Raw genomic sequence first — 24,040 nt, 5'->3', positions numbered from 1 at the left:
GGTCATCTAAGTCTCGAAAATGGGGTCCGAGATGGATGCGCACACTTCCGATGGGAAATGCACAGGACGCCATCTTGGTAAAGGGGTTTGCACATGCACACGCTCAATGACCGCCAGCAGCATACAGAGCAGGAAGATTGTGATGCGAATCAGTGTGCAATGCTGATTTAAAGGGACCGCTGCTATTTTGGGAACTCCACACTCCATCCAACGCGCTGTCTTAACCTGCACAACTGACTATGACTTAAAGGGCATGAAGGATCCCCGCTCCAGCGCTATTTAAGGGGATCACACTGTAGTTGCTGGATTATTGCTTCTGGTTGCTGGTGCATTTGTACCTGTTTTTGGAGGTTTCCTAAACTTGAATGAAGTTTCAATACACTACAGGGAGTGGGCTGACAGGCTGACAGGCAACAGCAAGAGCACTGGTGGAGTGGCAGGGGTGGAAGCAGGAATACTGTCCCCCTGAGAGCACAGCAGGTTCGTGTTCCATGGAGCCATTGCCACTTGCTGCTGCTTCCAGTTATGTGCCACCTTCTCCTGCAAGAAAGAGGGAGGTGTGTCAGTGAGTGTCCTGCAAGATGTTTGGATGATGTGGTTGTTATGGTTGAATAGCTACCAGTGTGTGTGAGCTGTGAGTTGTGGGTGTGCGGCTTGGCACAGTGCTAAGTGTGTAAGGATGAGAGAAAGCCTATGGTTGAGTACTGATTGAAAGAGATTGTTGGTAGGTGGGTGATGGGGGTGTAGTGAATTGAGCAGTGGATGAGTCCAGTGGTTCAGTTGGTATGATATGTCACTTGAAGCTTGAACTCACTCACCTTGACAACTCATGTTAAATTATTGAACTTCTTCCTGCACTGCATTCATCTTCTTGGAGCTATGCTCCTGGCATTGATCTCCTCCCCTACTTCCTCCCACTGCCTCTTCAGTATATGTCTGAAGGGCCTCCTGCCCCCCTGTGGATAAAGGCTGCCCCTCCTTCTCTCCACCTCTTGCACCAAGGCCTCCAGTGAATCATCAGAGAACCTTGGTGCACGCTCTCTCCCAGCGCAGCCATTCTTCAAAGTACCACAGCACAGATTCAGTTTTGAAACGACTCCCACCACTTCTTGCAGCCACAGTGCACCTCCCCTTTAAGAGGTGGAGGCTGCCTTAAAGAAGCGCGAGCCACTCGCAATATCGGGCCCCCCTGCTGATGTGTGCAGCCAATCAACAGCGCAGGTAGCACTGGCTGCACGCAGCAATCATTTAAAACAGCAGGCAGCACGAATGTCATGTGCTGCCTGCGTCGCTATGAACGGGCGCGGGTTAATCATGTACCGCACTCCCTGCTCCCGTTTTCAGAGGTTATCCAATGTAACCCCCATAAAATTTACAGCACAGAAACCGGCCATTCGGCCCAACTGGTATATGCCGGTGTTTCTGCTCCACTCGAGCCTCCTCTCACCCTACTTCATCTATCCCTATCAACAACACCTATTCCTTTCTCCCACATGCACTTATCTAGCTTCCCCTTAAATGTAGCACTGTTGTCCAATCGAAATCGTCGACTAGACTTGGGTGTGGCCATGGCGACACCATTCCAGCCACATACAGGCACTCGCCACTAGTGAGGCAGATTGGACAATGGGGGCTACAACGCTCGTATTGTGTCGTAGTTTGTATCCCACAATTCCTCCTTATGTATTCTGTATTTATTAATATTCTGAGGTAAAATTATTTTCTCCCCACTTTCTTCCATGGTTTTGCTGAACCACAAACTAATTGGAGTCCAGAGTGCGAGGGGACAATCTGCATCCTTTGCCAATGCCACCTTGCGCTGGCTGCTTTATGTGTGCTCCCAGCAGATATGCCTCGCTTAGCACGAGCTTGTCCATGATTCGGCTGCCAGTACTTATTTTTGTCATTTTCCTAAGTGACTCAGCTGCTGTTGGCCCAAACCACATCCCACCGCACTTCCTGTGCAAAATGTTGATTAAAAGATTTTAAACATGTACCACGAAAACACCGAACTTTCCTTTCCCCGAGTGCATCACCATTCAAAGTCGCTGTTCTGGGCACCTGAACGATGGATAGACATCACGTTTTCATTGCTGTGGTGCTACTATGTTCAGCCTCCATATCCAGGTTCTGCAGGCTGACCATACTTGTCCTTAGCTGTAACACAGCGATGCTGAAACAAGTACTATTATTATTAATATGAAGGAGTGAATTATTATTATTGTGCGAACAATGCAACTAAGTATCATTTGAAGTGTTTTTTTTGCCCTATTTAAACAGCTCAGGATGAATAATAAAATAGATACAAGGGCTACATAGATATATGAATGTGTGCTCCCAGCAGATAGGCCTTATCTGCCACAGGGTTGCCAACTCTGGATGGATGTATTTCTGGAGGTTTCATCACATGATGTACTGACTCCCATTGCCTCAACCCCACGCTCCCCCCATTGGTCTACCCAAGACGTCGATCCTCATGGCACACTGTCTTCCCACGCCAATTGCAAAGCAAGCGTGACTCAATTGGATGATTCTTGACTGTCATACAAACTTTTTCCCCCCCAACTCCTATATTTTTATAACTAATAAATGAAAGTGTTCAAAAAAAAAGAAAAAGAAAACATGATTCTTCTCCTGGTTTGTTTGCAGCAGTATCCTGGAGATTAATCTTCACTTCCTGGCGACTCCAGGGCAATCCTGGCGACTCCAGGGCAATCCTGGAGGGTTAGCAACCCTAACCATATCCAAAATCGCAGGTGATATAACGGATGGTAAATCATAAATCATCCCGATACAGGCCTTTGGGGAGTAAGACGCTCCCACTGGAAATGCGATTTTTTTTTTTGGTAAAATCAGTCCTGTATTATAAACTTGAAATGGAGCCAAAGGACTTCATGCAGCAACCTGTTAAAGCCAGAATATTTCTTTTTAAAAAAAAACTGAATTTAACATGGTGCTGCACTGCCAGAGAATCTTTGAGCTCTTCTTAGGAGGTTGTGGCTCAGAGTGGTGATGCTTTTACAGTAAATTTGGCAGAAGGAACTGAACAAACAGAAGTGACTCACAATGCCCTGTTTTCACTGGAGGTTGGGATCAGATGACTGTGAAATGTGCAGACGTCTGCTGAGCGGCTGCCAGCGGCTATATTTTCACATACGACGCAGACGTATTGCAGCTGTTCTAAGTTAAAATGCAGGGTGAACGGCAATGAGGCAGGGCAGTGCAGATGCAGTGCTCGACCTTTAACGTGAGTGCCTGAATAGGGTGCATTCCTGAGACTAGAAACCCTGATCAAATGCTCATCAGCAAATTCCCAGAGATAATGTAGTTCTTTCAAAAGAAAGTGATGACATTGAGGCCAAATTGTGTCTTGCCGGCAAACTACTTTGTTTAAAAACGAAAGGTAGGTGGACCGCCCTGCAGATAGCAATTCCACTCCAACACCAAAGCAGCGTGCCTCACACATGACTTTCAAGTCTAGATTTTTGCAGTCAGTGTTATTTTAATGCCCACTTGAACCCATTATTAAATGGCTCACAGCAGTGTTAAAACAGTGCTGCTCAGAAAATCTAGCCCTCAAAGTATAGATTGTTTGCAAATTGGCAGCACAGCTCCATTATCATCATCACCTTTGGTGTCGCAGGAACAGGCAGCGATGGTAACCAGGACGTTACCTGGTGATCTTGGTCATTGCCAGGAGTACGGAAGGACTTGTGGAAACTCTGAGCCACAATCTCCTAAGAAGAGCTTTGTATCATCAAAGAAACTCTGGCAGTGCAGCACCATGTTAAATTCAGTTTTTGGCTCCATTTCAAGTTTATAATACAGGACTGGTTTTACCAAAAAAAAATCGCATTTCCAGTGGGAGCGCCTTACTCCCCAGAGGCCTGTATCGGGATGATTTATGATTTACCATCCGTTATATCACCTGCGATTTCGGATATGGTTAGGGATCCAGCAACAACAGACTACCCTGATTTTAATGAATAGCTTGTTATGCAGAAACTCTGGCCCCAATATTTGCGGGGAGGGATTGGGGGGTGGGCGACTGTCAGTGGCCGGGAGACCCGGAAATACAGGAAAGGCGGCAGTCCTGCCGAATTTAACAGCAGGCCCTCGTTAGAATTTTTGTACTCAGTTTCCAGGCCAGCAGCCAGCCAGATTGAGAGGCGAGAAAGCCTGCTGTATAAGGCCGCAGTTGGGGAACGGAGAGGAGGGAGGGAGAGATCGCGGGGGCGTCTGGAGATTGTGGGGGGGGGAAGGGAAGATCGGATCGCAGGGTGGGGGTGAGCCGATCGTGGGGACAGAGATCGATCACGGCAGGTTTGCTTGAGGGGCCGGGGGGGAAGCACTCCTGCTCCTCCTGGCCCACGAACAGTCCTGAGAAAGCACTTACCTGCTGGATCCAGGAGTTCTAGTCTCCCTTTAGTTGCTGGGTTTCCTGAACCCTGAGAAACCCGGCCCGCTCTGGGAAACCCGGCCTGCAACCTTTAAATCTAAATGGCTGACAAAACCTGAGGCACGCAGTCTCATTAACATATAATTATTGACCTGCCTCTCAAGGATAGGTTATTCGCCCAACCCCCAACTTGCCCTGCTTAAACTGGAATTAGTTGGGTTGGGGTTGGGGTCGGGTTTCTCATATTTTACAATTTAACCCATCCCCTCGCCACTGTCCCGCCTCTCCTGGGGGGTTGAAATCACTCCTTCTGTTTCAGTTTTGCATATAAATTCTTAAGCGATGATTCCTAATTTTGTGGAATTTCTATGGCGTTTGTTAAGAAATGGTTTCGAAATTCACTTTTGAGAGTTCATTCATTTCTAAGGTCTCTACTGATGAATGGAATCCAACCTTACACAATTGAGTTATAAGCCTCGATTTTCCAATCAGTCTTATTTTAATGGCAACTCTTTTACCACTGGCTTTAAAATAATAGCAGTAGGAAAATCTAGGCATTTATCTATGTTCCCAAGGAATAAACTTGGGGAGGGGGGGCGGCATTTTTGTAATTGGATGATAAGTCATCCAGTGAATATTGATTAGGAATGGATGGAATACAAAACCTCTGGATATCTCTGATGATACCAGAGGCAGAATCAAATAAGTTACAGCAGAAAAGGGCACCATTTGGGCCAGCATATCTGTGCCATTGCTACATCATCAACTGGAGTTGTCTGTTCCATTCTCATTTCCCAGCCCTTTCTCTGTATCCTTTTATAGTCTTTACCTTCAGATGCTTATCCAACTCAGTGATGTTACAACCTCAATAGCCACTTGTGGTAAAGCTTTTCAAGTTCTAATAACCCCTTGTGTTAAACATTTCTTCTAACTTCTGCCTTTGTTCTTTTATTCGATCCCCATTATTACCGATTTGCTAGAGAACTGGTAACAAGAAGTAATTAGGGGCTAATTTTAACCTAACTCACCCAGCAGAAAAACAACCCTATCATCAGCAAACCGTTTTACACCTTGCCCGATTTTACTTTCCATTAACTTTCCAGTTGCCTGCCAGGCGGGTTGGGTTACAGGTACCCCCGATGTATTAGTTTGAATGCTTCTGATGTGGGAAGACAGTGTAGTTCCACAATATGATATTTCTGTTTGCAGTGAGCCAAAGGCAAGTGAGTTTTGCTGCTAGATTTGCGGATCTAACCCATCCAGTCATGACCTCTAATAGATTGCTTTACAACTAAGGCCATCAGATAACCGACTCGGTTATGATCACCTCCTGAGTGGGGATAGCTCTGTGCTCTAATTGGCTCTGAGCTATTCTATACCTCACATTAGGAATTGGTTTTCAAACTGACAAGAAGTTCATATTTCTAGTCCAAAGAAACTAATTTAAAGTTGCTTTGAATAATTTTATCATAGTGATGTTATTTATATCCTGTGGAAAGATTTTTTTATATTTTCCGGTACTTTCCTGCAATTTATTGTTTAATAATTCAGAATACAAAGATCTATGGTGTAACCACCCAGTGAAAGTACATTGCTCTCCACAATTGCATGTGCTTTGTCACCATTGCAGTTACTTTCCCTGCTCCTTTCTTTCTCTGCCACGCTCGCTCACTATGCCCCAGATGAATTCCATTTATTTAACCTAATTTACTGCTGTACAACCCTAAAGGATGGCTTGCTTGGTCTGTAATCTAACATTAGAATCTCTCCTTGATACACTCATCAGGTACTAAGCATTACAACAGAGACTGCTTCTCTCATCTCTGGTCTGCCAAAGGTGGTAAGCAGCCATTGCTACACATGTCAATCTGCATGCGGGTGTTTGCATGTTGTGCATGCTCCAGCTTGGGTTTGTAAAAGTAGTGCATGTTTTTACCTTAGACCAGTGCCTGCCTGTGTTTTTCCTCAGTATATTGAAACCTCACTGTTACAATCAAGCATTTGAGCTTAAGCAGGCCTAGGGTAAGTGTTTGTTAACATACCTGTGATCTTGGGGACCTTGTCCTCCTCCTGAGGTCCCCACCAACACAGGTGCCAGTCTTCAGCCAATTTGATTCACTCCACATCACATCAAGAAACGGCTGAGTGCACTGGGCACAGCAAAGGCCATGGGCCCTGACAACGTCCCGGCTGTAATGCTGAAGACCTGTGCTCTCCAGAACTAGCCACGCCCCTAGCCAAGCTGTTCCAGTACAGCTACAACACAGGCATCTACCCGACAATGTGGAAAATTGCCCAGATATGCCCTGTCCAAAAAAGTAGGACAAATCCAACTGTGCCAGTTACTGCCCTATTGGTCTACTCCCAATCATCAGCAAAGTAATGGAAGGAATCGTCATCAGTGCTATCAAGTGGCACTTACTCACCAATAACCTGCTCACTTATGCATAGTTTGGGTTGCACCAGGACCACTCAGCTCCAGACCTCATTACAGTCTTGGTCCAAACATGGATTAAACAGCTGAATTCCAGAGGTGAGGTGAGAGTGATTGCCCTTGAGATCAAGGCAGCATTCAACCGAGTGTGGCACCAAGGAGCCCTGGTCAAACTGAAGTCAGTGGGGATCAGGGGGAAAATTCTCCAGTGGCTGGAGTTATACCTGACACAAAGAAAGATGGTTGTGGTCATTGGAAGCCAATCATCTTAGCCCTAGAACATCACTGCAGGAGTTCCTTAGGTGAGCATCCTAAGCCCAACTATCCTCATCTGCTTCATAAATGACTGTGGCTACTAGAGCAGGTCAGTGACTAGGTATACTGTAGTGAGTGACACTCCAATGCCCCTCCACCACCTACAAGGCACAAATCAGGAATATGATGGAATACTCTCCACTTGCCTAGATAGGTGCAACTGCAAAAACACTCAAGAAGCCCAACACCATCCAGGACAAAGCAGTCTGCTTCATTGGCATCCCATCCACCATTTTAAATATCCACTCCCTCCACCACCACTTAGAAGGACAAGGGCAGTAGCTGCATAGGAACACCATCACCTCCAAGTCGCACAACACCCTGGCGTGGACATATATGTCCATTCCTACATTGTCGTTACATCAAAATCCTGGAACTCCCTACCTAATAGCATTATGGGAGTACCTTGACCACATGGACTGCAGCAGTTCAAGAAGGCCCACTGTCACCTTCTCAAGGGCAACTAGGGATGGGCAGTGAATGCCGGCTTTGCCAGCGATACCCATATCCCAAGAATGATTTTTTTTTAAAAAGGCGTACAAAAACTATCCGTTATCTTTATTTAAATAGTTTTGTTCTGTTTCCTGTTGTGTTTGGAAGGGTGTAATTTTGTTGAACAACTGGGATTTCTTCACTGCTATTGGTTGTAGAATGACAAAAATTATGGTTATGTCAATGATTGTCCGAGTGTTTTGGAGGTCACGGCTTCAGGAGATGGTGAGCAGTGTACTAGGACAACAATACGGTGACCAATCAGCCTGCACCAGGTTAGATCTAAGCATTTTGATGCACACTGGATACATTTGAATGTGAGCAAAGCTGGTGGTGCTGGAGCAATGTGGGTACAGGGGTGGGATGTGGTGCCGACTGATGACTTTGTAAATGGGCACTTGTGCCTGAGAAGATTTGTAGTACTTACTGAGATGAATCCTTTCGTCCGTTGTCCCCCCGCCCCCCCGACAAAAGGTGAGTGAATACTACTTTAATGATTCATATTTTAATTGCTTAACATTATAGGGCAAGGGAGATCTTGTTGCAGATTTTTAACAAAATGATGAATAAAGTGAGGAACCAGTGGACTCCCAAATTCTAAGCTATGTAATATTCCAGTAATGATATTAATGAGATGTTTTGACAGGAAAGTGTCAACATACTTTTTCACTTTAAGAGGGTATCATTTAAAGGGCAACCAAACAAAGTATTGCAGAACACCATTCATTCTGTCCCATTTCCTGGAACTTGACTTTTTTTGTCTTAACAAAATTCAGTTATCATTGTACAATAATAGATTGACAACAGGGTACTTCTTGACTCTGCGATTGTGTAAAACGGGTGATAGCGAGTCAGCAGCCCGTTTTACATCTCTCCCAATTTTTATTTCCATTGTGGTGTAAAATGGGCTGCCAACTCGCTATTGCCTGTTTTACACTATCGCACAAAGTCAAGATCAACCCCAATGTGTTTCGTGTTAATTTTCAGCCTGCTGATATCCTGGCTTTAAATATCACTGATTGTTATAAGTGAATTGCAGACATCATGAGAACAGAGAAAATGTTAATTTGATAATATGGTGCAACTATTGAATTGACTCTACATTTCAAAAAGTAAGTCACAAAGCAGTTTGAGATATTTCTACATGAAAAGCACCAAATAAATCAAGTATTATTTTGACTCTCTTCCTTTTTTAGGGTAAACAGAAAAACCGATAATCCTGGAAATCTAAAATAAGAATAGATAATGCTAGAAACACACAGCGGGTTAATCAGAATCTAAAGGAGAAAGACTGGTTAACATTTTGGGTGGAAGCTTTTGTCAGAATTGGTATGATCAGGAGAAAATCCCCCTTTTAGAGCTGACCAAAGCAAAATGAGCTTTACCTTCAGAAACTGGAGCTGAGAGCAAATGTGCAATTTCCTTACCATCAGCTAACTCCAGGCTTACCTCGTTTTGGCAGCAACAAAAAACAACTTCTTCATTGGGCATATGATCTGCTGCTGGATTCACCAGCAACTCTGGTGCCTGGTGTGGAATGGTGCTGAGTGTAAATAGGAGAGTGATGCTGGGAGACTAGCGTAGTGAAACTAGCTCTCTCAATGTAAAAGGGACTAATGAGGGGGAGGAGGAGCAACAGGTTACGTTAAGAGTACAGGTATGCTAACCACTTTCCCAAGAGGCAACTTTTATACATGGCTTTCACGTTGTTGCCAATTTTCACGGATGGAGGCACTTTCCACAAGCAGAGCCTCCTTTGAACTGAAACCAGCAACCTTGATTTAACAATCAGATTTAGCCTTTAATCACAGCATTTCAATCATTGGAGAACATGTGGGATACCTGTCATAGTGTCTTGTGTTTTCCGAAAGATGCAAAATAATGTGCCATCAGGCCAATGTGCACAGGCTAAATCTACTTGGTCAGATTTCTTTACATGTTGAATAATATATGGAAACATCGAGACATGCATTGAAACAGGATAATACTTAGTAAAAAGAATAATAAAAGTAAAATCCATTTCAGGGTATGTTTCTTACAGGGTTTGATGGGAAACGGAACTTTTCTCTCTAAGCAGACCTCCAACATAAGAACTTAAGAAATAGGAGCAGGAGTAGGCCAATCGGCCCCTCGAGCCTGCTCCGCCATTCAATAAGATAATAGCTGATCTGATCCTAACCTCAAATCTAAAGAACACAAGAAGTAGGAGCAGGACCCGGCCACTCAGCCCCTGGGCCCGCTCCGAAATGTGATGTACAAAGATGATGTAAATTTAATTTCACCCATGGAGTTCAGAATTTTTACAAAAGCTGAAAGCTTTTTATACTGCTGTGCTGCCCTGTTAATGCCATTGGCTCCCGACACATGGGTCTCATGCAGACAGGAGCGACCCCAGAGAAGAATTGTTGATCTCACTAAGGCTGCCTGCCAGGAAAATGCATTTTTTTTTAAAGGAAAGGTCTTCCTGGTAGCCAGCCTTAGTGGGTCTGCTGGCAGCTAGAGACCTATATGCCAAAAGCTGGTAAAACTCACTGGTTGGCACAGCAATATAAAAACAGCAAAAGCTGAGTAGCAGAACTGGGATTCATGCCATGGGGTGTCCTTTCATGCTATAATTATTTCCTTTTATGCAAACAAACAGACCAATGTGAGATGTTTAATGTCTGGATATTCCTGCTTCATCCAGAAAGTACTGCTAATGGCTAGCCATTTGGAGAGATTAGGATTCCCTAGTTCACTGACTGACAATCCACATATTTTAATAATTCAAATAAACCATTACAGCCACTAAACCATTTTTGACTTAATTTGTTTCTGAACAAGGCATTGCACCAACAACAAAAAAAACTATTTATGGCAGAAATTTCCCACTAAACATGCTGATTAGGTCTGATTGCATGTAGCCAGTTGCACGTATGGGTCAGCACTGTCACTGAACAATCCCAGTGCCACAGCTTGCTGAAGCCATTTTGAAATTGAATATACCCTAGCTATCAGTCCTTGTCAAAATTAAGTCCAGAATTCTCCTTATTTATTACAGCTGCTAATGGATTTAATAGTCTGCAACTTGATTTTAAAAACAAATATGCTGGAAATACATAGCAAGTCCATAAGCAACTGAAAAGACTGGTAGGTTAACAACTGAGTGGAGATCCTTCATTTTCCACAGTCATTCGTGTAATGGAGGAAGAGATTAGGGAATAGGATCGGAGTAGAATTGGAACAAGGGTGTGCCATGTATCCAGATAAAGTCAACGTGGGAACAGGAGTGGGCCTTTCAGCCCCTCAAGCCTGTTTGCCTTTCAATTAGATCATGGATGATTTGTACCCCAACTCCATTTACCCACCTTTGCTCCATATCTTTTGATCCCCATACTTGATAAAAATCTTTCCATCTCAGTCTTGAGAATTTCAATTCACGCAGTATTCTTTTGGGGGAGAGAGTTCCAGATTTTGACTGCCCTTTGTGTGAAAAAGCACTTCCTGATTTCACTCCGAAATAGCCTAGCTCTAATTTTGAGAATTGCCCCTTTGATCTGGATTTCCCCACCAGAGGAAATAGTTTTGCTGTTACTATGCTATTGAATCCCTTAATCATTTTAAATACCTCAATTAGATCACCCCTCAACCTTCTAAACTCAAGGGAATATAAGCCAAGTTTATGCAACATTTCCTCCTAATTTAAACCTTTAAGCCCAGGTATCATTCCGGTGAATTTTTTTTTTGTATCTTTTCCAAATCTTTCCTGAGGTTCGGTACCCAAAACTCAACACAGTAGTCCAGGCGGGGTCTGACCAAGGTTCTGTACAACTGAAGCATCACCTGCTCACTTTTGTATTCCAACCCTTGAGATAAAGGCCAATGTCCCATTAGCTTCTTTGATTACTTTTGTACCTGTGTACGAGCTTTTAGTGATTTGTGTACATGGGCACTGAAATCCCTTTGCTCCTCCATGTCTCCTAGTCTCTCACCATAAAGAAAATATTCTGATTTGTCTTTCTCTCATCTGAAGTGGATGATTTTACAGTTCCCACATTGAACTCCATCTGCTATAGTTTTGCCTGTTCATTTAGTCTATCTCTTTCCCTTTGAAACATCCTGGTCCCATCTACGCAACTTACTGTTCCTCCTAACTCAGTGCCAACTGCAGAGTTGGATATGCAACTCTCTATTCGTTCATCCAAGTCATTAATATATATGGTGAAAAGCTTAGGCCCCTTTACTCCTACTCTCTGTCTCCTGCTTCCCAACTAATTACCAATCCATGTCACCATGTCAAGTGTTATTGGAGCCCGCGTGATCTGAAGAAAGTGTGTGGAGTTGAAGGTGAGAAGTATTTTAACCAAAAATAAAGGAGGTGGCTAGATGGGTATTAGTTGACTTATTGCTGAAGAAAGATGCAGAGTCTGGACACCACACCGGTGGAAGATGGAAATGTAGAGAGACTGAACATCCATGGTGAAGAGTAAATGTGTGGAATTAGAGAAGCTGAAATCATCAGTGGCAGAGACAATCAGAAGAGTCATGGATGTAGGTGGATAGAGACTGGACAAAGGAGAGAGAATGGAGTCAAGACAAAAGGAGTTAAATTCAGTGGGACATGTTTGGACAAAGATCTCCACCAAAACATTAACCTGTTTTATTTGTCTTTTCAGATACTGACAGACCTAGTGTATATTTCAAGTGTTTTCTGTTTTTAATTTAGATTTCCATGGTTCATAGTTTTTGTTATTTCAAATGACTTTTAAAATGTAAGATAGGGCTGCATATTAGTCAAAGGCCATCTTGGTCAGTGATATGAAAAACTTTAGACAAAACAAAAAGGTGAGATAAAAAGGTGCAAAAATGAAAGAGAAAGCAACAAGTTGAAATAGGAAATCCAGCAGGAAAATAAGGGAGATAGCTAATGGGAAATCCAATAGGAAAATAAGGGAGATAGCTAATGGGAAATCCAACAGGAAAATAAGGGAGATAACTAATGGGAAATCCAACAGGAAAATAAGGGAGATAGCTAATGGGAAATCCAGCAGGAAAATAAGGACGATAGCTAATCGCTGAAGCCAATGTTCAGACCAAAGGGGTGACGAGTGCCCAGGACGGAAAATGAAATTCTGTTTTTGAAGTTTGTTTAAATCTTTATTGGAGCAATGCAGGAGTCCAAAGGTGGAAAAGTCAGATTGAGAATGGGAAGTGAGGTGGAATTGGTGTGCCATGGTGAGGTCAGGACCATGCGTGTGGGTTGAATGGACATGTGAAACAAAGCGGTCATCCAAGCTGAGCTTGGACTCTCCAATGTAAAAGAAATTTCACTTTGGCCATTGAATATGGCCTACCAGACTGGAGGGAGTACATGTAAATCAGTCCTATACGGAGTATTTGGGACCTCTGATAACAACGTGGACGTAAGTGAATGGATAGATTTTGCAGCTGGTGCGGTTGTGTGGTAAAGTGCCTTGGGAAGAGCAGCTGGCTGTGCAGGATGGTAAGAGAATGAGCGAAGATGCGAGAAGGCCTTCAGGAATCATAGAATCATAGAAAATAGGAGCAAAAGTAGGCCATTCGGGCCTGCTCCGCCATTCAAAATGATCATGGCTGATTATCTAACTCAGGACCCTGTTCCTGCTTTTTCCCCATATCCCTTGATCCCTTTAGCATTAAGAAATATATCTATCTCCTTGAATATATTTAATGATTTGGCCTCCACTGCCTTCTGTGGTCGAGAATTCCACAGGTTCACCACCCTCTGAGTGAAGAAATTTCTCCTCATCTCGGTTCTAAATGGCATACCCTGTATCCTGAGACTGTGACCCCTGGTTATGGATTCCCCATCCATCGGGAACATCCTCCGTGCATCCAGTCTGTCTAATCCTGTTAGAATGTAATATGTTTCGATGAGGTGACCTCACATTCTTCCAAACTCTAGTGAATGTAGGCCCAGTCGACCCAATCTCTCCTCATACGTCTGTCCTGCCATCCCAGGAATCAGTCTGGTGAACCTTTGCTGCACTCCCTCCATGGCAAGGACACCCTTCCTCAGATAAGGAGACCAAAACTGCACACAATACTCCAGAAGTGGTCTCACCAAGGCCCTGTACAACTGCAGTAAGATGTCCCTGCTCCTGTACTCAAATCCTCTTGCAATGAACGCCAACATACCATTCGCCTTCCTAACTGCTTGCTGCACCTGAAAGCTCGCTTTCAGCGACTGGTATACAAGGACACCCAGGTCTCGTTGCACCGCCTCTTTTCCCAATCTATCACCATTCAGATAATAATCTGTCTTTCTGTTTTTACAACCAAAGTAGATAACCTCACATTTATCCACGTTACACTGCATCTGCCATGTTCTTGTCCACTCACCCAACTTGTCTAAATCATATTGGAGCCTCTTTGCATCCTCCTCACAGCTCACATTCCACCCCAGCTTTGTGTCGTCTGCAAACTTGGAAATGTTACATTCAGTTCCCTCATCCAAATCATTGATAGCTGGGGCCCAAGCACTGATCCCTGCGGTACCCCACTAGTCACTGCCTGCCACCCGGAAAAAGACCAGTTTATTCCTACTCTCTGTTTCCTGTCTGTCAACCAATTCTCAATCCATGCCAGTATATTCCCCCAATCCCATGTGCTTTAATTTTGCACACTAACCTCTTGTGTGGGACCTTATCAAAAGCCTTCTGAAAATCCAAGTTCACCACATTCACTGGTTCTTCCCTATCCTACTAGTTACCTCCTCAGAAAAACTCCAGTAGATTTGTTAAGCATGATTTCCCTTTCATAAATCCATGCTGACTTTGTCCAATCCCGTTAATGCCTTCCAAGTGTTCTGTTATCACATCCTTTGTAATCGACTCTAGCATTTTCCCCACTACTGATGTTAGGCTAACTGGTCTGTAATTCCCTGTTTTTTCTCTCCCTCCTTTTTTAAATAGTGGGGTTACATTTGCCACCCTCCAATCTGTAGGAACTGTTAGAGTCTATAGAATTTTGGAAGATGACCACCAATGCATCCACTATTTCCAGGGCCACTTCCTTTAGTACTCTGGGATGTCGATTATCGGGCCCTGGGGATTTGTCAGCCTTTAGCCCCATTAATTTCCCGAGCACTTTTTTTTACTAATACTGATTTCCTTCAGTTCCTCCCTCTCACTAGAACCTTAGTTCCCTAACATTTCCGGGAGGTTATTTGTGTCCTCCTTTGTGAAGACAGAACCAAAGTATTTGTTTAATTGTTGTGCCATTTCTTTGTTCCCCATTATAATTTCCCCCATTTCTGACTGTAAGGGACCTACATTTGTCTTCACTAATCTTTTTCTCTTGAGATATTTATAGAAGCTTTTACAGTCAGTTTTTATGTTCCCTGCTAGTTTACTCTCATACTCTATTTTTCCCCTCTTAATCAATCTCTTTGTCCTCCTTTGCTGAATTCTAAACTGCTCCCAATCCTCAGGCTTGCCGCTTTTTCTGGCAATTTTATATGTCTCCTCTTTGGATCTAATACTATCCCTAATTTCTTTTGTAAGCCACGGTTGAGCCACCTTTCCTGTTTTATTTTTGCGCCAGACAGGAATGAATAATTGTTGTAATTCCTGCACACGTTCTTTAAATATTAGCCATTGCCTATCCACCGTCATCCCTTTTAGTGAAGTTCCCCAATCTATCATAGCCAACTTGCACCTCATACTTTCGTAATTTCATCTAGGTGACAAGGGGAGGAAATGCAGTCGGTGCTGGTACGATGGTGAAAGATTGTCTGGTGTATGCAATGGCTAATGGAATGGAAAATGAGGATAAGTAGGGAAAAAGGGTGAGGGGGCTATTTATATGGCTTTGCAAAATGACTCTTAGGTGGCTTGGTGGCAAATTTTGTTTGATAATCGCTCCTTTGAAGTGCCTTGGGACGTTTTCACTACATTAAAGATGCTATTTGAATGCAAGTTGTTGTTGTCCATTTAATACTGTCACTTCTTCCAGAAACATTAATCATGCTAAATGCCTATGCCTGCGATTTCCCCATTGCCCTTCTCAATGAGCTTCCATTCTCAGCCAACTTACAGGTCAGTCACTTCTCCACAGGGAAGGAGGGCATATTGTCAAAGCCATTGGCTTGGATGCACTCCTACCACTGGTTTTAGAGAGACAGTGGGGGAGATTAGGGAGCAGGTCTCTCACCTGACCCTTCAGCTGGGGGTGTGAGAAGCATGGGAATGTTTTTAGAAGTGAAAACAGGAGAAATAAATCAAATAAGCTATCTAAATCTTGTTGGGCTTGTTTTGATAGTAAGAATCTGAATTTCTGACACTATTAATAACTGAGTCCTGGCTTCAGGTATTTGTTTTTGTGAGCAGTCTTATGTTTATATGATAAACCACCATTCGTACATGGAATGCCAACACTTAAACAACTTTTTGTGATTGGAAGCCAAATCTGAGCAACTGGGGAAATTATCTAGCACCATGGTCGCAATTCTTTGTCTTGCTGTATGGCATCTGTGAAATTAAATGCATTCAGCACTCAAGTGTTTCACATTATACAACTTTGCATGCATCAAACAAATTTGATTCTGGTTTCCCTGTTCTTGTGCAGTTTAGTATTTGAATGGCATGCAGTATTGTTGACTGCAAAAGTGTATTTTGATATAGTGTCTGTTATATTCCCTCTTTCTGCCTCAAACTCTTAACACAGCTACCGCCCTCTTTAGCTGACAGGGAGATGCCTACGTCTGTCACTCTCAATCCACTAGTGACCTGTGGACTCCCACTGAACAGGGCTCTTCTTGAAAGTTTTTTGCCCACTTTCCTTCATATAGTTCTCCATCAGACTGTCTGGCAGAGTACTGACGAAACCTGTTTGACAAAGGCAGGTGAGCTTTGAATGTCAGTCAAGAGTTCAGCACTCAACTAGAACCATATACTGTGCTGCCACCATTTTGATACATAACGTATAATGGAATAGTACTGGGGCTGCTAATGACTTTGTGCACAGGTGTGATGCATTTTACTGCCAGTGTTGCACTATTTTTATTTTTTGGTGGTTATTCCACAGATGCAGAGAAAACATATGCTCTTCGTGCAAAACCGTTTCAGGGTACTGTGTGGTAAAGCACTCCGTGTTAAACAATAACAGTGTCTTGGAGCCTGCAGTTACCCGCATGTACAGCAGCAGTGTACCCTCTAATGCTCAAAGATTGCTTTTGGTTTTAACAATGGAAATGTTTCTCGTTCCAAATTGACCAATTGAGTGAATAATTTCCTAACCGCAGATGGTCTGACTGGATTTGTCGGCTGCACCACAATACTTTATTCATTTCAAATGGTTAGGTCAGGGAACTGCAGAACACCATTAATTCTGTCCCATTTCCTGGAGGCTAACTTGGTTTTGTTCAGACATGAAAAGCCCTGGCTTGATAACCTGATTGCATTGGTTTAGAATTACTGAGTTTCACAGTAGGGGAAATTGAGACTTTGAGATCACAATTAAGAATTACAAATAACAATAAATGTGTGAAAAACTATTCAGGAACTTCTCACAGACCTGTGTTCTAATTTAACGCACTCACAAATTAGTGGTATGTGGATTAAGCCCACGTTTTCTATTCATATATTTACATTTCTTTTGAAATTCCTTCATTCGGCACTGATTAGAGGTTATATTGCTGTAAAATGCTGTGGAGCTTGCATTGGGTAGGAGCTTCACTTACAGTTACCATGCCATTTAACCCAAGCAGCAGAATGCTATAACAAATTTTTGTCAGCATATTGTCATATTCTGCACTCCAAATAATACCTTGAAACTGGTGCAAGTTACTTTAGTTTAGAACAATTGTGTCCGCATGTTTGGAGAATGATCATTTTGCCAGACCACCTAATGATAGAAATTACAAAACAACCTGATATCTTTTCAATATTATGCACACGTATCGTACTGACAGATGCGGTGCACTATAAGAGTGTGTGCATTCAACGCAAACATTTTTAGGAAGCTTTTATTATTATTATTGAATGTAATGCACATTATTTTTCATTGGAAACAACCAGCATGTTTATGTGCAAACATTACTAGAGGCAGGAAAGAGTGCATTACATGAGTGTGTATTATATGTGCTGAATGGCATGTGGCAAAAACTTCAGTATCCAACTGAGCATGCTCAGGGGCCTCGGTATGCAAATACATTTTCTCATTCAGAAATTGAAGATGAAGTAAAATGGACGGAATTACTGGCAGCATTGTGCAATGAAGTTGCTGCAGAGGCACGATTTTGAATCAAAGTTAGAACATGCAAATGTGGATTTCCCCTCCACTGAGTGCTCACGGAGAGTGCTGTTCAGGAAATTGTGGGCCCGCAGACCTTGATTTTCCCATCCATTTAAGTTAATGAATGGAAAGTGAGGGGCTTCGGACCCATGATTTCCAGATGAATATCCCATGCAAATACCGCTCCTCGCCAGGAGTACTCGACGGGGAAATCAGCCGATAGTGACTTTCTGCTGTGCATGAGCTTCCGAGAGTTTAAAGGAGTCAGATACACTGGCTGCTGGTTGTACCATTTTGCAATTTCTGCCAATGGGAAGGCTGAAAATATCTTCATATGTTCATTTTTTTTATCATTTGAGAAACATAAATGAAGGGCCAAGCTCTATGATGCAGCACACCGCTAGGGACGAAATTTTTTTTAAAAATTCGTTCACGGGATGTGGGCGTCGCTGGCGAGGCCAGCATTTATTGCCCGTCCCTAATTGCCCTCGAGAAGGTGGTGGTGAGCCGCCTTCTTGAACCGCTGCAGTCCGTGTGGTGACGGTTCTCCCACAGTGCTGTTAGGAAGGGAGTTCCAGGATTTTGACCCAGCGACGATGAAGGAACGGCGATATATTTCCAAGTCGGGATGGTGTGTGACTTGGAGGGGAACGTGCAGGTGGTGTTGTTCCCATGTGCCTGCTGCTCTTGTCCTTCTAGGTGGTAGAGGTCGCGGGTTTGGGAGGTGCTGTCGAAGAAGCCTTGGCGAGTTGCTGCAGTGCATCCTGTGGATGGTGCACACTGCAGCCACAGTGCGCCGGTGGTGAAGGGAGTGAATGTTCAGGGTGGTGGATGGGGTGCCAATCAAGCGGGCTGCTTTATCTTGGATGGTGTCGAGCTTCTTGAGTGTTGTTGGAGCTGCACTCATCCAGGCAAGTGGAGAGTATTCCATCACACTCCTGACTTGTGCCTTGCAGATGGTGGAAAGGCTTTGGGGAGTCAGGAGGTGAGTCACTCGCCGCAGAATACCCAGCCTCTGACCTGCTTTTGTATCCACAGTATTTATATGTTTGGTCCAGTTAAGTTTCTGGTCAATGGTGACCCCCAGGATGTTGATGGTGGGGGATTCGGCGATGGTAATGCCGTTGAATGTCAAGGGGAGGTGGTTAGATTCTCTCTTGTTGGAGATGGTCATTGCCTGGCACTTATCTGGTACGAATGTTACTTGCCACTTATGTGCCCAAGCCTGGATGTTGTCCAGGTCTTGCTGCATGCGGGCTCGGACTGCTTCATTATTTGAGGGGTTGCGAATGGAACTGAACACTGTGCAGTCATCAGCGAACATCCCCATTTCTGACCTTATGAAGGAGGGAAGGTCATTGATGAAGCAGCTGAAGATGGTTGGGCCTAGGACACTGCCCTGAGGAACTCCTGCAGCAATGTCCTGGGGCTGAGATGATTGGCCTCCAACAACCACTACCATCTTCCTTTGTGCTAGGTATGACTCCAGCCACTGGAGAGTTTTCCCCCTGATTCCCATGGACTTCAATTTTACTAGGGCTCCTTGGTGCCACACTCGGTCAATTGCTGCCTTGATGTCAAGGGCAGTCACTCTCACCTCACCTCTGGAATTCAGCTCTTTTGTCCATGTTTGGACCAAGGCTGTAATGAGGTCTGGAGCCGAGTGGTCCTGGCGGAACCCAAACTGAGCATCGGTGAGCAGGTTATTGGTGAGTAAGTGCCGCTTGATAGCACTGTCAACGACACCTTCCATCACTTTGCTGATGATTGAGAGTAGACTGATGGGGCGGTAATTGGCCGGATTGGATTTGTCCTGCTTTTTGTGGACAGGACACACCTGGGCAATTTTCCACATTGTCGGGTAGATGCCAGTTTTGTAGCTGTACTGGAACAGCTTGGCTAGAGGCGCAGCTAGTTCTGGAGCACAAGTCTTCAGCACTACAGCTGGGATGTTGTCGGGGCCCATAGCCTTTGCTGTATCCAGTGCACTCAGCCGTTTCTTGATATCACGTGGAGTGAATCGAATTGGCCGAAGACTGGCTTCCGCGATGGTGGGGATATTGGGAGGAGGCTGAGATGGATCATCCACTCGGCACTTCTGGCTGAAGATGGTTGCAAACGCTTCAGCCTTGTCTTTTGCACTCACGTGCTGGACCCCGCCATCATTGAGGATGGGGATGTTTGCAGAGCCTCCTCCTCCCATTAGTTGTTTAATTGTCCACCACCATTCACGACTGGATGTGGCAGGACTGCAGAGCTTTGATCTGATCCGTTGGTTGTGGAATCGCTTAGCTCTGTCTATAGCATGTTGCTTCCGCTGTTTGGCATGCATGTAGTCCTGAGTTGTAGCTTCACCAGGTTGGCCCCTCATTTTTAGGTACGCCTGGTGCTGCTCCTGGCATGCTCTTCTACACTCCTCATTGAACCAGGGTTGATCCCCTGGCTTGTTGGTAATGGTAGAGTGAGGAATATACCGTGCCATGAGGTTACAGATTGTGCTGGAATACAATTCTGCTGCTGCTGATGGCCCACAGCACCTAATGGATGCCCAGTTTTGAGCTGCTAGATCCGATCTGAATCTATCCCATTTAGCATGGTGGTAGTGCTTCACAACACGTTGGATGGTGTCCTCAGTGCGAAGACGGGACTTCATCTCCACGAGGACTGTGCGGTGGTCACTCCGACCAATACTGTCATGGACAGATGCATTTGCGACAGGTAGATTGGTGAGGACGAGGTCAAGTAAGTTTTTCCCTCGTGTTGGTTCGCTCACCACCTGCCGCAGGCCCAGTCTAGCAGCTATGAGAATAGAAGAACAGATAAGGTAAATCAGTTAGTTGGGATTAGGTAACTCCATGCTTGGATTTTAAAAGCTTGAAGATGGCAGAAGGAAAAAAAATCTGATGGTAATGAGGAGCTCTGCAGTCTCAAGTTCTGGAATAAATAAATTAGAGAAGGAGACAGTGAAGTGCACTTTGATTGCAGCACATTGAGGATATAGGGGAGAGGAAGTGTGTGTCAGATAATATTTGGAGCTAAGAAGTAACAGAAGAGGAAGCTTCAGAGGAGCACGGACCACAATAGTGTTCATAAAATGGAAAGCGATGAGAAAGGTTGCGATGGGGAGAGAGTAGTTGGAGCTTAAAGGTGAGAGAAGGAATAATGTTTTCTTGTTTCCTGCTCAGGAATTTCAGACAGGTACTGGAGGAGAGCCTCCCTAGACATGGGAACAACATTCAAGACTTGAAGAGGATGATAGGAACAGGAAGTAATCTAAGGTGCATTTACACTACAACTGTAGTGTCAGTGAAAAGCAATGGTTTCACTTCACACTGGCTCTGCAATTGTGTAAATGTAAGCTGAATCCAGAGTTAGGGCCCAATCTAACTAGAGTGGAAGGAGATTCCTTGGAGGAGGGTCTGACTTTCAGTGGTACATAGTTTCGGATTAGTTTAGTAACTTACTTAACATAGTAACAGTTTCAGGCAGGAAAAGACCATCGGTCCATCTAGCCCATCTATCTGTAGCATTCCCATGGTGCATTTCTAACAAACCATTTGACTAGAACCTGTCTAGTTCCTTCTTGAAACCCATTGATAAGGAACAGACAGCATGGTTTTGTGAGAGGAAAATCATGTCTCACGAATTTGATTGAGTTTTTTGAAGGGGTAACCAAGAAGATAGATGAGGGCTGTGCAGTAGATGTGGTCTACATGGACTTTAGCAAAGCCTTTGACATGGTAGGTTGTTACATAAGGTTAAATCTCACGGGATCCAAGGTGAGGTAGCCAATTGGATACAAAATTGGCTTGACGACAGAAGGTGGTTGTAGAGGGTTGTTTTTCAGACTGGAGGCCTGTGACCAGCGGTGTGCCTCAGGGATCGGTGCTGGGTCCGCTGTTATTTGTTATTTATATTAATGATTTGGATGAGAATTTAGGAGGAATGGTTAGTAAGTTTGCAGATGACACCAAGATTGGTGGCATTGTGGACAGTGAAGAAGGTTATCTAGGATTGCAACGGGATCTTGATAAATTGGGCCAGTGGGCCGATGAATGGCAGATGGAGTTTAATTTAGATAAATGTGAGGTGATGCATTTTGGTAGATCGAATCGGACCAGGACCTACTCCGTTAATGGTAGGGCGTTGGGGAGAGTTATGGAACAAAGAGATCTCGGAGTACAGGTTCATAGCTCCTTGAAAGTGGAGTCACAGGTGGATAGGGTGGTGAAGAAGGCATTCGGCATGCTTGGTTTCATTGGTCAGAACATTGAATACAGGAGTTGGGATGTCTTGTTGAAGTTGTACAAGACATTAGTAAGGCCACACTTGGAATACTGTGTACAGTTCTGGTCACCCTACTATAGAAAGGATATTATTAAACTAGAAAGAGTGCAGAAAACATTTACTCGGATGCTACCGGGACTTGATGGTTTGACTTATAGGGAGAGGTTAGACAGACTGGGACTTTTTTCCCTGGAGAGTAGGAGGTTAAGGGGTGATCTTATAGAAGTCTATAAAATAATGAGGGGCATAGAAAAGGTAGATAGTCAAAATCTTTTCCCAAAGGTAGGGGAGTCTATAACGAGGGGACATAGATTTAAGGTGAGAGGGGAGAGATACAAAAGGGTCCAGAGGGGCAATTTTTTCACTCAAAGGGTGGTGAGTGTCTGGAACGAGCTGCCAGAGGCGGGTACAATTTTGTCTTTTAAAAAGCATTTGGACAGTTACATGGGTAAGATGGGTATAGAGGGATATGGGCCAAGTGCAGGCAACTGGGACTAGCTTAGTGGTATAAACTGGGCGACATGGACATGTTGGGCCGAAGGGCCTGTTTCCATGTTGTAAACTTCTATGATTCTATGATTAAGGTTTCTTGTTCCACCACACATGTGGAAATGTGCTCAATTTTAAAACAGAAGGGGGAAGGGGGTCAATTTGAGTTCGGGAAACCCATTAGTACGGGTTTCCCGGACGTCCTTACAATTTTGACGTGAGGACGTCTTTTATTTATTTTTTGTCAGTTTCCCGTCCGACTGACCGACTGATTGACAGGCTGGTGTCAGTCAGACGGGAGACCAGCCAGGGAGAGGACGTCTTCAGGTAAGTCTGCAGGTAAGTCTTTGTACGGATGTTGGGAGGGGGGGGGGGTGGTGCTTGGGTGGGCATGGGGTCACGAGTCATGGGGGATGGGATCGGGGGTCAGTCACAGTGGGACGAGATCGGGGGTCATCGCGGGGATCTGTGATCGTTGAGGGGGAGGATCGTGGTCAAGGGTCGTCGTAAAACAGAAGGCCCGGGAATCCTGGATGCCTGGGGTTGAAATCAGGAATTAGTGAAAAATGGAGGCTTGAAGTCTCCTTGAAGGGTTTTAAAGCCCAACCCACCTCCTGGGAGTGGGTTGGGCACCCGCCCCTCGTCCCGCTCCCGTGAAAACCGGAAATGGGTGGGTTGGGGGCGGGTCTGAAATGGTGGCAATTTTCAATGCCCCCCCCCCTCGCCCCCAAACCCCCCCCCTCCCTGTTTTTTGCTTTTAAAATCGAGCCCACGGTGTCTGAACCAGCATACTGCGTACAATGAAAACTAGTTTGGTCATTTCAGTGATCGGTTACACCTATTCTGGTTGAGATGGCTTGGTTCATTTGAGCTCAGCAGGGGTAATCGCCAAGGGTGTTCAAATTAATTAAAAGGTGAGAAACGCCATTGTTCAGGCTCCATCAGGTACAACAAAGGCTGCAAGAAGGTAGGTCATGGACTGGCCTGGGAATTCAGATATAACTAGAAGCTGATCTGAAGGAAATCAATAAAAGGTTACTATTCTATCTGCTACTAGGGATAGCACGTGTGCTTTAGTTGTTTTGTGTTGTTCTCGGAGATGTTGTAGGTGCTTTTGTCAGTCATGTGTATTTCGCAAAATAAACCAGCTTGATTTGCCGTTGACTTTGTTTTACCAGAATGTTCATTAGTTCCACCTGTTGAAAGATTGGAGAAGTGGAGCATGTGCCAGGTTTCTGTATCCAGTTCATATGTCAAGGGGGCGCATTGTTATTGAGAAAAATGGATGCAAAGCCAAAGATGGTAATATTAGGAGGGGTGATCAATAGGTTGGTCAAAGAGGTAGATTTAAAGGAGGGTTCTAAAGGAGG

At 44.3% G+C, this 24,040-nt stretch overlaps 1 protein-coding gene across 3 annotated transcripts in view; it reads left to right on the top strand.

The window, feature by feature from the left end:
- The window catches only part of ano5a (anoctamin 5a), a 147,375-nt gene that overhangs the window by 39,370 nt on the left and 83,965 nt on the right, over positions 1-24,040 (top strand). Inside the window, exons 4-5 of one of the 3 annotated variants that reach the window (XM_067994098.1) lie at positions 6,186-6,239; positions 16,686-16,727. The exons of the other annotated variants lie outside the window; for them this stretch is intronic. Coding sequence (XP_067850199.1) covers positions 6,186-6,239; positions 16,686-16,727 — 96 coding nt within the window. The remainder of the gene's footprint in view (positions 1-6,185; positions 6,240-16,685; positions 16,728-24,040) is intronic. 3 annotated transcript variants of the gene reach the window in all.

Source organism: Heptranchias perlo, chromosome 12 (assembly GCF_035084215.1).
Source record: "Heptranchias perlo isolate sHepPer1 chromosome 12, sHepPer1.hap1, whole genome shotgun sequence".
NCBI classification, from domain to species: Eukaryota; Metazoa; Chordata; class Chondrichthyes; order Hexanchiformes; family Hexanchidae; genus Heptranchias; species Heptranchias perlo.
The sequence above is the reverse complement of the archived record's forward strand: the minus strand, read 5'-3'. Positions and strand labels throughout refer to the sequence as shown.